General features: G+C 48.3%; 1 protein-coding gene across 2 annotated transcripts in view; it reads right to left on the bottom strand.

Annotated features, from left to right (window-relative positions):
- LOC115309197 overlaps positions 1-8,439 on the bottom strand; it is a 12,751-nt gene extending 4,312 nt beyond the window's left edge. Inside the window, exons 1-2 of one of the 2 annotated variants that reach the window (XR_005717401.2) lie at positions 2,015-2,122; positions 1,531-1,626 (exon numbers count right to left, since the gene is read on the bottom strand). Coding sequence is in view for 1 of the 2 variants with exons in the window: in XM_029967391.4 (XP_029823251.2) it covers positions 1,531-1,626; positions 8,230-8,365 (232 nt within the window). In the remaining variant the exon portion in view is untranslated. Of the gene's footprint in view, positions 1-1,530; positions 1,627-2,014; positions 2,123-8,229 lie in introns of those variants that run through there. The other variant, XM_029967391.4, reaches the window with a different exon arrangement.
- Between the last annotated feature and the right edge of the window lie 7,134 nt (positions 8,440-15,573).

The following is a 15,573-nucleotide window of genomic DNA, read 5'->3' as shown; positions in this document are numbered from 1 at the left end:
GAAAACGAACTATTTTTGTAAAGCTTTTGTCATGTGTGCAAATAAGGCAGATGTTACGTGGAGGAAATTGAATTCTGTGCTGGACCGCATTAACACATCCAAATCAGTTAGGCAAATTTGTTTACACAAGAAGAACGGACGAGGAGCTGCTTAGCTAATAAATTAAATACCCACTTCGTTGACCCAGTTAGAAACGGTTTTTGACAGTAATGTTTTAAGTGATACCGAAAGGAAGATTTCGGGGAACGGGGGGGGGGGGGGGGGGGGGGGGGCACACCTCCCCTCCCCTCCCCCCCCCCCCCCCCTTAATGGCTACGCGCCTGCTGAGAAGATTGACGACATCGGTAGACCGACTTGACCCACGAATTATGAACAATTGTATTTCCAATAGTCGGCTTGGGCGCCTCCGACTGGCGGCCGTCGACACCAGAGAAGCGAGGGAAAAAGCATTAAACCCCCTGCAGATATGTCACTGACTGGGTGCGCAGACAGATTATACTCGGCGACAACTTTTCTTGGCAATGCAGTGGAAGGTACGTCCCGCGTCCCCCTCTCCCATTTTGAGTGTACGCAGGCTTTCCTCATGGGGGAGGAGGAAAGCCTGCGCACACTCGAAATGGGAGAGGGGACGCGGGACATACCTTCCACTGCATTGCCAAGAAAAGTTGTCGCCGAGTATAGTGATAGAAAAGCTGCGGGAAATCTCCACCTGCCGGCCACCTGCGGTCTTTGAAGTGAGCTCTCTCTGCGCTGGACTAGCTGGAGGCAGCGCTCGCGAAGGAGGCCAAGAAAACCTGATGGACTTTTCGTAAACTGGACAAGGGCTTCTTGCTCGAACCAGCCCTGCTTTAACCGTGACTAATGTTTTTATTTGTGAGTTTCCTGCCGACGAGCAAGGTAGTGTTTACGTTCTAAAAATAAAAAGCACGGCGACAAAAAAAAAAAAGAGAAACGCAATATATTTTTTTTATTGTCTACCCGGCTTTAAGTTCTACCGATTAAGCAGTTAAAAAAAAAAATTGATCGCGATTAAGGCATTAATTGATTATTCGGAATTTTAATCAGTCAATCGCTCAGACCTAGAAATAAGGGTATTATTATAATATTTGGAGCGGTCAGGGATCAAGGACTGAACTTACTCCCACGTCTAAATGGTGACCGCCCGAGCATGCACAAAAATTTATCTAATCTGCTGCGATCGAAGGCTCCGACTAGGTGGCGCTAGCCGCCGCCCGGTTCAAGTGGTTTATAACCGCATACACCCATTCATTCAATCAGGGTCTATACAAAAGCTTGTCCTCATGCCGAAACCCGACGAACATTAGCGGCCTGACAAGAAATTTATAATTGTTTCAAAGCCGCCAGAAGCACGTGAAACCTGTCACGTCCATCAAACGAACAAACAAGCCAACGAAATAAATAATAAAATGGCTTCACGCGAAAAGCACTGCCACTTCGTCGGATTCGTTTGGAGAAGTTCTATTCATTCGCTAAAGCGTCCTTTTTTAATGGGAAATTCTAATATGTTACCTGAAAATTGCTCTGCGTCGTCTTCTGGTTCCGGTGCGTCCACGCCGAAGACGTCGCCGATGGTGTCGCCCTTCATGGAGGCTCTCCTTTTGGCCCCTGTTGACGAATAGAGAAGTCGCCGAGGGTATTCTTCCTTTCGAATAAGCAGGGCATAGATCTCTCAGAGTTTTCGCCGGGTGTAAAATTTGAATGATTTTCAAAGGTTGCTTTTATTTATTTAGATAGGATCGGCGTATTTAGGTCATTTCCGATGCGCATTTCGGCGTCGACGTTTCTATACGTTTAGATTTGCTGAGGGTAACAGTGAGCCAACATTTCTATGTGACGCGATAAAACTGCGCATGCGGAAAAAAAAAAGAAAAGAAAAACAGAAGTCTCGATCGGTTTGAGTATTTACATTGCTTCGGCTATAGACAGAGCATACGTAAATGTATAAAACACGGTAACCGCGAGCCCTTATTTCATTCCCCTTCTTTTCATTTACATTTCGGCCTGTAGGCCGTGTCATTGTTTGCTGCACACTTGGTTAGGCGGTAGCTCCCCGCTTCTTTCTTTCCCGTCTTTTCCGCTGGGTGGCGTCGGCTCCTCTGGTGATGGCACTATACCGTCGGGATAACGACGTACTTTTAGGTTTAAATGTAGAAATAAAGAAACAGCTCTACGTAATATAATCTGGCGCAGGGTCGTTGGGCATCTGTATGATGAATAAGCGAATGTAAGATGTTCTCCCATGCGTTGTATGCGGACTTTCTAGATGCCTTACGCAAGAATGGTCCTATTTTATGCTTGCATAATGTCGCGTAAACGCCTTCTGTTAAAAAAAGAAAAAAAAAAAAGAAAAAGAAAAAATTTGCGTTTAAAAAAACAGCGACAAACATAACTGCCAAAAATTATTTGTAAAATGATTCGGCCAGAAGTGAATGCGGGAAATTATGCAGCCTACCGATGTCTACTGCACCAAGAAAAAGAAAACAAAAACAAACAACTAAAACATTACCCGAAAAAAAACAAAAAAACGAGTTACATGTGAACTTTGACGTTATTTTACTCCGTGAATCTGAATAGCGAGTTTTAGTAAACCGTGTTTCCCGCTCCGCTAAGCCTCTCCGCTAGCCGGAACTCTACAGCCAAGGCCATCGGCGCGCAGGCGCAGTGGCGGTTTCTTCGTAGCGGAGGGCTAGCGGAGGGGGAAGTACGGTCTACTAAAACTCCCTAATATCACGTTCGTGTTCCCCGAAGATGTAACAATAAACGCAGGAAAGCACGAAAAACCTCCGACCAGTCGTGACGTCATACTAGAATCTGTGCAACGTATAGTATAGGTTACCTCAGTAGAGAAACTCCCGCAGAAGGGGGTACAACCCCCCCCCCCCCCCCCCCCTTTCAGTCACTTCAGTGTGCCTACCGTCCTTTGAAGCGCCATCTAGATTTTCCTTTCATAACTGTGTGATTCATAGAGTACGGTGGAACGCCATCTGGACGCTGCGCTTCGAAACGTACGTATTCCATAGAATAATTACCATAGCAGCCGTCCGGCGCGTCGAACAGCTGGAGGCGAGTCGCGGTGAGTGAGGGGGGCTCGTGCAAGCAGCGTCTATGAGGTCTATGATCAGTTCCGTATAGGGTGCCTCAATGTCCTTCTGTTAGTTCCGTAATCTCTGGGACGCCAAGCGCGTATCGCTCGTGTGAGCAGCGCGTGCAATTGCATCTTTGCCAGGTATATTCCCCCGCACGCCCCGCACTGACACCAGTTGTGACGTCGATTTCTGACATTTTTTTTTGTTGAAAATAGCAAGAGTGCGCGTACATGGCTTTGACGGGCGCTGAAGATGCGCGAGATCGGGGATTCCGAAAACTCCTGATATGACGTCACGCCCCGGGAAGGAGGGGCTTCAGCGGTACTTTTAAAATTATTTTCTGCAGCCTCCGTGCATCAAATTGAAAAAAAAAAATAATCTTGATATTTGTGACCCTGGAGGCCATATGAAGACGATCTAGGTGTTCTTCCTCAAATACAGAACCGCTTCAGTTTCCCTTTAAGAAAAAAAAAAACAAAAAAAAACAAGGTACCGATGGACGTCTGCCTAGGATGACCACCTTCCTGCTAGTGAAATGCGGGACATGTTGACCAGGAAGGGGGGGGGGGGGGGGGGGCTGAGAGATGGGCAGCATTATCACAACTGCGGCAACTAACATATAAATACATTAGAGGAACACAAACATCTAAAATAGTGGCTTGAAGCAATATATGGACCTGCAGACTGTATTGCGGCAATTAAGACACAATAAATTTCTCTCCCAGTGATATCTTTTTTTTTTTTTTTTTTTTTAATGGCAGATACGTCATAAAATATGTGCAAGTTGAAGACGTCGAAATCGGCTGCAGCAGAACTTAATGCATCAAAAGGAAAGAAGAGAATCTTTTTCCGCTGATTGTTTCCTCTCGATGTTTACTTTTTCCAACGTGCTCTCACGCAAATTTAGAAACTTATGTTTTCGTGGTTTCGACGAATGTGAGTTGCAGGCCTTGTGCGACCGTCTTCACTTAAAAAAGTATTTGAGAGCAACCCTTTCGCGTTGACAGTTTAATTTTAAAGTAATATTAAAACAAGTTATTTTCCATCCTTTGGCTAACCATTTCTCTCTAACAGTACTTTTCCACCAAGGGGAGAGGCACAACGGCTCATGCGCGTCAGTTCTCCTGCAAGAACGACCGGCGCTTCCCGCAATGTTAGGATAAAAAATGGCGTATCATCGCGATTCACATGATTACCAGCGACCTCCGCGCTTTCCCGTGCCCCGTTGTCCGGCAGCGCCCCGAGTTAAATAGTGAATTTTACGACAGTGCGAAATGCGGAACGTATTAAACATTTTGGTATATCCTGCTAGACGCGGGACACAAGGCCTCGATGTGAGACAGTCCCGCGATTCGCAGGAGGTCACCCTATGTTCGCCAGCAGCGAAAATAACAAGCCGGCTAAAACAGAAAAACGCCAGATAATGACCTGCTACTCGTCTCTTTGTCATAATCTTTGATCCGACAATTTGTGTCTCTCCGACACGCACTTCAAGTTCAAGAAGTGTTCGAGTAACCTAACTTAAAGTGAGAAGTGGAACAGAAATGATGTTCGCGGCTGAGATTTAAGCAAAATATGACCGATCTGCGAACCCTTGGAATATGTGAGAAAACTGTTATGTCGGTAAATGTAAGATCTGTAATAGTGTTTCATCTTGATCTGTGCTCGTTTACGGAGAGTTCGTCTTCTCATCAATAACCACCGAATTCGACAGTATTAATTGACACATTACCGAAATACACCAATCTATCCAAGGCAAACACACATCCAAAACAGCATTGGTGCATTTTAGACAAGGCGCGAGCAACCGAGCAATCCGAAGTACTCCCAACAGCGAACAACGTGGCTACTAAGGCTGGAACGCGTCTCCGACTGGTGTGTTAACGTCGTCCTTAAAAGTGGACTCTCGATTTCCGCCCGGTGACGACACAGAAGTGTCACGTTGTCACTGGCCGCGATCCTAGTGGTGTCACAGTATAGCAGGGTGGATTCGGCAGACACCCGATCTGCTGCAGGTCGTTCCCCAACTTGACAGTTTACGGAATCTACAGCAGGCAGAAGGTAGGACGCTACGACGGCGGCGACACTCGCATTCTCTTCTGCTCCTTTTTTTAATCATTAGTTGTGCCAAGAGGGAGCCGACGTTACCAGCTTTGAAGCCGCGCCAAACGGCACCTCGCGGCACGTGAACTCCTTTCTGCAAGTGAAGCCGGCTTCCAGCTTTGAAACCACGCGAAAAGCCTAGCCAAACGGCACCTAGTTTCCCCCACCCCAAAGAAACGGAGTAAAGCTGATGAATTTCGACTTCGGCCCCATTGGCTGGCGCGCGTCATAGTTTCAAGAAACGAGGTTCCCATTGGCCGCTGCGCGCCAGTTTCAACGACCGCCACCCCATGGCGCTGCGCGTCCGCGAGGCAGCGGCCCCACCGTTCTACGCCCAAGATCAGCGCGCCGAGGAGATCGCGCGCGCTCGACCGCCGACTCAAGTACTCCGCAGACAGAATAAAGGTCCATACGCACATTTGCGTTTGGACGCGGTGCGTTCCGTAGCGGCAAGCGGACGCGCTGCGTTGCGAGCGTTTGCGCCTTACTTACAAACAGTTGCGCTGACACGCAGTCAACCGCTGCAAAGAGCTAATAAGAATGCGCTATTGTCGCTAGCGGTTCACCAATAGTAAGCAATCCACGGCAACATGGCGGCGCCCAGCGATAGCTGGGCGCCGCCATGTTGATGCAGAATTGCATGATGCAGAACTAACTAGCACAGCTGGGGACAGGCGGGACAGAGGAAAATTGGGACTCCCTCCCGCGTGGCTCCGGCCCAAAGTCTCAACCCTGTCTCCCAGTGGGTCCGGTGCGTGGGTAACGCCGACAAGGTCTGACCAGAGGAAAATTGGCGGCTCCCTCGCCGGGGGGAAGAGGCGGGGGGTGATGTTTTTAGTTTTTTTGCCCGATCCCCCGAAGGTCATCCTGGTGATATCCCACACTACCTGGTGATAGTTAAGGGGCAGAAAATTGGCTTAGAAGGGCGCGAGAAATCAAATCAAATGTTTGTCTTTCTTAGACTTAGGCTAGGTGGCGCAAGCTACTACCCGATACAAAGGGTATAGCCAGTAACATCAGAGCCGTATATGTAGAGAGTTTGGCCATTCGTTGGGAAGTATAGGAGACAAATGAGGAGGCGCCATTGGCTGAAAGCGGGCTGGGCGTGTTCCAGGGCGTCTTCAGAAATTCGAATGTGACCAACCAGAAGCCGGAAATAATACCCTGGCGGTGGTCGCGAGAAACAAACCTGATAACTGCAGTGAAGTGACTCTCGATGGCTGAAAATATGGTACACGTGATGTTTCAATCACGCTCATCCAAAAATGATGGTGGAAGAGTGCGTCTAGCGGAATGATCGACATAACCCGTACGCCAAGCGCCGAGGGCCGGGAATCTGCCGTCCGAGCGGTCACACTCTGCCCGCGCAAAACAGAGTTGAGCGGCGCATTCGTTTCTTACACCTTTCTGCATGATCATAATGAAAACAACACGTGCACCCTATTTTCAACCACAAAGAGTTACTACACTTCACTCTTACGCGCTTATTAAAACCATATACGAACATAAACCTTTGATCAGAACTGTTTCTCGCTACCACCGCTAGGGGATTCTTTTCGGCTTCTGGTTGGTCAAGAGAGCATGCCAAGCAATTTTTCCGAGTCAGACGCACGCCCTGGCTCTGCCCGCGCCTCCCATTGACCAAACTCTCTACATATACGGCTCTGAGTAACATCCATCCATCCATCCATCCATCCAGCGCCGAAGTGTCCGATGTTGGTACAATCCCGCTCTCTTCCCCGACCCGCAGCCTTGGAATCTAGTCCCCACCGCACCTCAAAACGAAAAAGCAAGCACTGGGAGCGGAGAACCGGATACGTCTCGCCGAGTCGGCCGAGTGGCGCGAGCGGAAACGTCACCCTCCTCTTACGGCTTCTGATTGGTCGAACGCACCGCAACGCTTCGGAAAGTTGTCTCTCTCTCTCTCTCTACTCGCTTGCGTCGCACAGCCGAGCCTTGCGGGAAGGTGCGCGTCGCACCGCAAGCGACCGCTCCTGGCCGCAGGGACTCCGCAACGCACTCAAACGCGTTGAAACGCGAATGTGCGTATGGACCAGTCATAAAACGCTTTTTCAACTTTTTTCTGTTTAGCTTTCCTCCTCAACTCATAAATCGCGCATTGTACCAAACAGTTCAAGAAGTCGGAAAGAAGGGAGTCCCCTCTTGCTCGGAATCTCGCTTGTGTAGCCCGGACACAGCCATTGTCCCCCTAGAAGATTAGCCCGTCGCTCAAAATTCCGACTAGTTGCTTTCCCCACCCCGTTCACCCCGAAGCTGACAGTGCTGTGGAAGCTACGTGCTCGTTGGGCCAGCCACACATTTTCCACGTGATCACGCCCTCTCGCGCATACCGACCCGCAGAGAATGAGGTCAGGTGATAAAAGGGAGGCGGCTGATTGGTCCGGCAAGCGCGTAGCTTCCACCGCAATGTCAGCTCAGGGGTAAAGGGATTAAGTGAGGTCCGGTGTCGTGTGACGTGCGCTTGGGCCCTGGTGACGCGCTGCGGGGGCCCGGTTATGGTGGCTAGTAGCCCGGTGACGCGCTGCGGGGTCCGCGGATGTATCACTGTGAAAAGGCGGAGAGTTTACGAAGGGAAGGAGGTACGAAATAGTCCGCTATGTTTTGCAAATTTTTGTAGCGAAATTCAGGCTTCTGACTTTCTACCTTTGTTCTTTTGGCCCACTGAACGATGTGCTATTAGTAAAATCCCAATATAAATTGATTTACTCCAGCCAAAATTCGTTTCATGGGTCCTTTAAGGGAGCGGAAGAGGTGCATGCAAGCTTTCGCATTCACAACTCACAAGAAGTGGTTAGGTGTACCTCGAGCCTTTTTTCTACAAAACTTCTACGCCCGACCGCCGGGATCGCAACAACCGACACCACGACACTCCGACTTTTATGACGTCATTTGTTGTCCCCTTCGGAGCACTCTCGTGATGCTTTTGCGGTATAGGAATCTTAACACATCGGTGGCAGACGCGCCCCGGGTACCGTGAGCCCCGACGACAGTCGAATACCTTCAGCAGCAGAAGCGAGTGCCTTGCCGGCGAAAGGCGACGGCATGCCCTTGGGGAGTTTCGGCTTGTCGGTGGTAATGCGGCGAAGCAGTCCGGTCGGTATGACTCGCAACCCCTCAGTGGCCGAAACGTTCATGCGCTTCGCGAGGCGCCCTGGGTCGAGCTCGCCCTTCAGAAGCCGCCGACCCCCGAGCCGCCGCCTGTTCAGCTTGTTCCTGGACGAAGGAAACACCCGTCGGCGGAATGTCGAGCCAAGTGTCTTTCCGACCTGCGCTCAACATTGGGTGTTTTGATCGACAGGTGCCGTGATATGTTGGTGCGGTTGTGGCTCTAGCCGTATTGGTCGTCTGTGCTACCAAAAGGGGTCGCTTTGGTCGGCCTTTCGCGACCGGTGCTCATCTTGGAACACCGAGTTATGTTTGAGCTTATCAGCTTTTTCATCACCCACAGTCCTCGGCCTTACATATATCTATTTAGCATTAATCGATACATACTTGGAGCCAAGCTACAACGCAGAGTCTTCACAGAAAATTTAACTCTCAATGAAATCACCGACGGGAATTTTCACCCGACCGCCCAGGTTCTACCAATTTTACAAATTCGAAAGATTTCTCCTCGCATGACAACTCCCCTCCAGCAAAGCATAGCATGATATGAATGCATCGTCATCCACCTCAATTCGTCTTCACCCCTTTGACAACTGCCGCCTTAAACGCGAGCAACCAGCGAAAGAAATTGTTTGAACTCTGCAATGCCACATTTCGTGAAACCGTTCGCAACATCTTTCATTCTTCAGCCGAACAAGGTACAAATGAAACAACAGACACATGTGCAAGTGGTCTGCAAGATCGTATTTGCCACATGCAAGGCGTACGCACGATTTGTCCAGAGCTTCACCCCGAGCCTTACGGGCAACAGAAGTACAACGTTCTTGGAAAGCGAGAGCACAAGTTTATTTAGAGCTGACATTCTTAACCCTGTCGAATAGGGAAAGAGATGGACATATCAACGTGAATCTTGAGCTGAGGTACATTTCACAAAAACATTACCTTAAATAGACAGGCAAGACAAAGAACCCGAACATACAAAAGAAGTCACGAATGACAACGCTGAGGTCAGTGGTACCCAACCAGGATACACATATTTAAAGAGGCTGCACATCAAACACCAAACTAGGACTCCACAAGAAGGTGCAAGAGCATTAATTCCACAACAATATACATTAACTTCATTAATATAATTAGACAAGTCGTATTTAATACAAACTTGAGCGAAGAGGAAACAGCATACAACAGCTACCAAATTTACAAAAAAGGTGAAGAAACGGGGAAAGCAAAAGAGTCACACTCCAAATTATGTTTGGCACTGTGCAGTCATTGCATGCTAGAGGTCAGCATTCGCATTGTAATCCTCGCAGATAAACATAATTTGAAAGAGATGTGATATGTCTTGATACATGAACAATTATGGCATTTACTGGACTTGTGGTGTTTAAATGATAAAAGCGATGAGAGGAAGGGAAAGCAGCTCTTAGACTGAAGCGATAAACAAACACAAAGCAGTAATCCTTACAGTCGCTCATGTCGCAATTCTTCTTTCCTGAGGGCACACCGAACCCGTGTTATCTCCGGGCACACAAATGTCCGCATCGAGGAACTTACCTCTCTTCCTTTTCCTTGCGTTTCCTAGACGAGAGAAACGTTTTCAGTCAAATTCAAATGCGAGCCTTCTCCTAAGGCGTACAACTACACTTCGTGTCGCACGGTGACCTTACCTCATGGCCTCGTCGATGAGAAGGCTGCAAGAGGAATCAATTAAATATATTTTATTGTAGACATTGACGCGTTGTTTGTAATGCTAAATAACAAGAATGCGATGTTTTTTTTATTTATGCCATAAAAAGAATAATACGTTTTTGGCCGTTTGAAGTGAGCGTGTGCAGAAAGAGCTGAACCAATCAACCATGATTCTTGTCTGCTGCTTGTCGTTATGCCAATTAAAAAAAAGTTATAAAATCACCAAATACAACAGGGACGAAGAAGCAGTAAGACAACACAAAGCGCTTTATGTTGTGTGACATCTTTTTTTGTCCTTGTTGTTTTCGGCGCTTTTATATATTTTAAACTGTGAACCAACTAGCCCAACCAACCACTTTGCTTTCATGCCAATGTTTGGTAAAAGCGATAAACATATAGAGCATGAGTGTATAGAATACGATCACCATTACGCCCTTTTTACACTGTCAGAGTGAACGTGTAACGAGGAGCACGTACACCCTTTTAACACGATTTCGGTTCCTGTAGGCTGTACTAAGGGCGTACGAAGAATGTTATGTTCATATACACCACAGTCAACCCTTCACACCTACTATAAGAACCGAATATGTGCTAAAATGTTGTTAAAGGAAGATCCATTGGTGGATCCTTAGGGAATGCGTTAGCTCGACCCTTGGGAAACGTTACATACGTCCCCATTCGGGAAACGCTAACGCTGACCCCTTCCCTTTTCTGTTTTGGCTTTTCTCTTGGCTTTCTCTTTTCTTTCCTATAACGTTTGCTGCCTCTTTTTGGCTTGGTTACAGGGTAAGTGTCAGCGTTTCCCAAATGGGGACGTTTAAGGCGCTTCCCAAGTGTCATGCTAACGCATTCTCTACCAATCCGTCAATGAATATTCCTTCAATCTTTTGACGCCTACGTGGGCAAGTGCTAGTACTTGGTTCATACAACATTTTGTTGCACAAAGCAAAGCACACGCGCTCCGCACACCTGCTATTTCAGAGTCGCCCCAGCATCCCCGCGCGTGCATTGGCTTCCACCCCGTGACGTCGCCTCCCTCTCTCCTTTGTCCCCCTTCAATGCTCTCCTCCTTTCTACGCGGCGCGCTTTCCTCTCCACTGTTTTTATCCACAGACGGTCGCCGTGAGCTTTTCTCTGTCATGTCGGTACTTATACTAACGCATTATAAAAAAAAAAAAAAACGAATTTTTATACGATCATAAGTGTAAAGACGTTTAGTGTGTACGAAGGCACTGTCTTCCGAAAGTTTATTACTTATTACGGGGTACAACCGTTTCCGGCGAGGTTCTGCAGCAGATACTCGGGTCTGTTCTGTGTGGGCCATCGTACGACGCGACCGCCAAGGTTTGGCGTGACGTCACAGCTTCACGTGACGCCATAGCGCCACGTTACGTCCCATGAAAGCTTCACGGTTAGCAGAGACATTTCTTCGCTAAATTTAGCGGGAAAATGACTTTGTGCAGTGTGACTCTGCGCAGTTTTGTGTGCACCATAAGCGTGCAACCCCTCGGATGTCGCTGCATTTCCTTTGTAAAACCTAAAAAAAAAAAAAAAAAATCGGAATTTGTTTTTGTGGGAACATTGCTTTAAGTCGTTTACGTTCACTTTCCTATATATAAAAAATATGGCCAACCCCCGCAGGAGGCACCTGTGAAAGCAGGTGTTTGGAGAGTGGCGTCTCCACGGACCCCGAGCCATGCGGGTTCGCCCGCCCACGTCTGGCTGTGCGTGGCTTTCCCGTGTCCGGGGAAAAGGGCATCCTGGTGGTTGAGCCGAGCCCGGGGTAGGTTTGGACCCTTCGGGGCCCCCCGGGCGAGGCAATACACCACATCGGCCCCCGCTTCCCGTAGACGGGAGTCCTGGCTTGGCCCGACCAGGATAATTCAGCCTAGTCGCCCCTTCTACTATCCCCTCCTTTCTTTCACCCTTGTCTTCTTCTTCTTTTCACTCTTCTCATTTCCCTTCTTTCCTTTTTCAACTCCTTTGGCGGCAAGGGCTAACCTTGGGTGGTGACAGATACTCTCGTCCAGATCCACACTTGGTTATAGTTTCTGGGTAGCGCTAATAGAGTAATGCTTCCAGCAAAGCCATATTTGTTATGGGGTGTTACCTATTCCCTCGTTGGGCTCCGTGGTGGGCGGCGCGCCACAGATTCCGAACGCTCCTTGCCCTCTTATGGCGCCCCTCTCTTCCAAACCCCGTTCGGGGCAAGCCGTTAAAAGGCGCTGCCCTGAACACAAGACTATTGAAAAAGAGCCAGAGGTAGAAAACTTCACGAAGTTTTTCGTTCTTCATTCTCTCGATGAACAGAAACCTGTGTCAAAGCTTTCACCATTTGTCATCGCCAAAGTACTTGAACACCTTGTAGGGTTTTCCTACAAGGCTAAAAAACTCTACTCAGGAGACCTCCTTGTTGAGATAAATAATAAAAAGCAAAGTGAAGCGCTTCTCAAGCTGAACACCATACTTGATGTGAAAGTGTCGGTGAGCCCTCACCGCACACTGAACACCATCCGTAGAGTCCTCTCTGAAGACGACTTCCTTCACACTAGTGAGGAAGAACTCCTCGAGGGACTCCAAGGTGCCGGCGTTGTCGCCGTAAAACCGATTATGTTCAAAAAATATGGTGAAGAAATCCCTTCAAAACACGTCATCCTTACATTTGAACGACACACACTGCCACAAACAATCAAGGCTGGATACCTGAACTGCCACATCCGCCCTTTTGTCCCCAACCCCCAGCGGTGTTTCCGTTGCCAGCGTTTTGGTCACGGAACACGCAGCTGTCGAGGGAAGGAGACTTGTTCAAAGTGTGGCAGTCAGGATCACATCTCTGACAATTTCGAGAATGTGGCCCACAGCGTTAATTGCGATGGACCACACCCTACCTACTATCGTGGCAGTTCCATATGGAAGCAAGAGAAGGAAATCATTGCCATTAAAGCCAAAGAAAATATCAGCTATAGCGAAGCGAAGAAAAGGTATTCCTTCATGTCGAAGAAATCGTACGCCGACGTGGCACGGAGGGGTCTTGTGCCACGCTCGGAGTCGAGGGCTACCCAGATCTCACCTGAGGTTCTGGAGGCAGCCCTCAGGGCCCCAACCCCCCAGCCGGGGCAGCAGTGCCCCCCTCTTCATGGAGGAAGTGCTCATGCTGCTTCGCTGGTTCTAGGCAGGCCGGCAAATGCCGCACCTGTCCGCACTTCGCGGTCTTCTCCCGGGGAGAGGGGGCGAAACTCCCGCCCGACCTCCTCAGAGAGGACCTCCTCTTCGAAAGAGCGGCACAACCCTCGTGCCGCTCCCCCAGTACCCAAGGGGCCGGAGGAGGCAGAGTTGAAAGACACTCTGCCCAGCAACTCCGGTGCCTCTTCGGCTGGTCGTGGCCGGGGCAAGCCACCCCGCACAACAAGCCAGCCAAAACCTTCAGGTAAAGGCTCGCCTCCAGAAATAGAGGCGATGGATGATACCGCTGAGTCACCCACTCTTGCATCCGACGAGGGTGACATGGAGTGGCAGACTTTGAGGTCTAAAGGGAAAAAACCAGTGGTCCCTCCCAAATAACCATGAATTTCATACTTTCAATTTTTTCATTTCCTCTCTCTTTTTAATTTTACACTTCACCTTTTTACATAAATGAAGAATTTGCATTTTATGCAGTGGAACTGTCGTGGTCTTTTACCCAATATTGATGACGTTAACTATTTTATGGATGATCTCCGGCCTATTGCCCTCGCGTTACAAGAAACTCGTCTCCAAGCTCGTCATACACAGATTTTAAGGCGTCATCAAGTTTTTCGTAAAGATCGTGTTAATTCCACTTCTGGGGGCGTGGCAGCGATTGTACAGAGTGGGGTTGCCTGTTCCCAGGTACCACTCTGCACCCCACTGGAAGCCGTAGCGGTACGTCTTCTTTTAGACCGCCTTATAACGGTTGTCTCTATTTATTTGCCTCCGAATGTTCCCCTGCATCTCTCTGAGCTCCAGGGACTCGTGGGACAACTTCCTCAACCCTTTTTAATTTTAGGTGATTTTAATGCCCATCATCCTATGTGGGGCAGTGCTCGTCTCGACTCTCGAGGCAGAGTAATTGAGCGGTTTTTACTATCATCTCAAATATGTCTTTTTAATAGGAGGGAGCCTACATACTTTAGTTCAGCTTACAATTCATTTACATCTATTGATTTATCTATTGCATCACCTTCAACTGCCTTGTTTTTCTTGGCAGGTTCTTAATAACCCTTTTGGGAGTGACCACGTCCCTATTACTTTAGAGAGCGACATTTGTCTTCCTACTCTGTTAAAACGAATGCCTCGGTGGAAGTTAGACAAAGCCGATTGGTCTCTTTTTAAGTTAAGCTCCACGCTGGATGCATCCTTGTTTTCCTCCATGACTGCGGATGAAGCCACGTTGTATGTGACAGAGCAGATAATTAACGCCGCTCAGCAGTCAATCCCCCAAACTACCGGTAATCTTCCTCGTAATGCAAACCTTGGTGGAATAAGGAGTGTGCTATGACGCGCACAGAGCAAAATAAGGCATGGGGCAAGTTCAGGCGGTATCCCACCTCAAGAAACCTGGTTGAGTTTAGAAAACGAAAAGCTAAAGCGCGGTGGACCCGTAAGCGATCAAAACGGAAAACCTGGATGAAATATGTGTCATCTCTGAGCAGTTTTGTAACTGCTAAGGAGGTCTGGGATAGATTCAAGAGAATCCAAGGGGACTACAGAGGGTTTACGATTCCTGTTTTCAACCCTCCATCTGCTTCACTGAAAGATACGGCTAACGTCCTTGGAGAGTACTTTTATTCTGTGTCCAGCTCCTCTAATTATTCTGATTCCTTCAAGTTGTTTAAACGACGAGCAGAGCAGCATAATATAGTTACAACGGGATCAAACGTTGCATCTTATAATCAGCCCTTCACACAGTATAAAGAGTGCCCTTGATATAAAAAAAACTCTCTGCTCCTGGACCCGATGGACTACATTACGAAATGCTGCGTAATCTCTCTCCAGAATCTCTCGAATCCCTTCTTAATTTCTTCAATTCATTGTGGAAAAGGGCTAGCTTTCCAGCAGCTTGGAAACGGGCACACATTATCCCTCTCCTGAAGCCGGGTAAGGATCCATCTCTGCCTTCTAGTTACCGTCCGATCGCTTTAACCAGCTGCCTTGGGAAAACATATAAAAGATTGATTAACAGGCGGCTGGTGAACGTTCTAGAAAAGGAAAGTATTTTGGATAACAATCAGTGCGGGTTCCGCCGAGGACGATCCACCTTGGATCATTTGGTGCGCCTAGAAACGGCCATACATGAAGCATTCGTGAATAGGCAGAACTGTGTATCAGTCTTTATTGACTTAGAAAAGGCCTATGATACAACATGGCGGTATGGCAACCTCCAAGACCTTTATGGTTACGGAATTGGTGGGCGTATGCTGCAGTGCATAAAATATTTTTTGACTGACAGGACGTTTCAGGTCAGATTAGGAACTGTTTTGTCAGATCCTTTCATTCAAGAAAATGGGGTTCCCCAGGGAGGTATCCTGAG

This window comes from Ixodes scapularis, unplaced genomic scaffold (genome assembly GCF_016920785.2).
Source record: "Ixodes scapularis isolate PalLabHiFi unplaced genomic scaffold, ASM1692078v2 PGA_scaffold2__306_contigs__length_199485367, whole genome shotgun sequence".
Taxonomy (NCBI): Eukaryota; Metazoa; Arthropoda; class Arachnida; order Ixodida; family Ixodidae; genus Ixodes; species Ixodes scapularis.
This window is presented reverse-complemented; position numbering and strand designations above follow the sequence as displayed.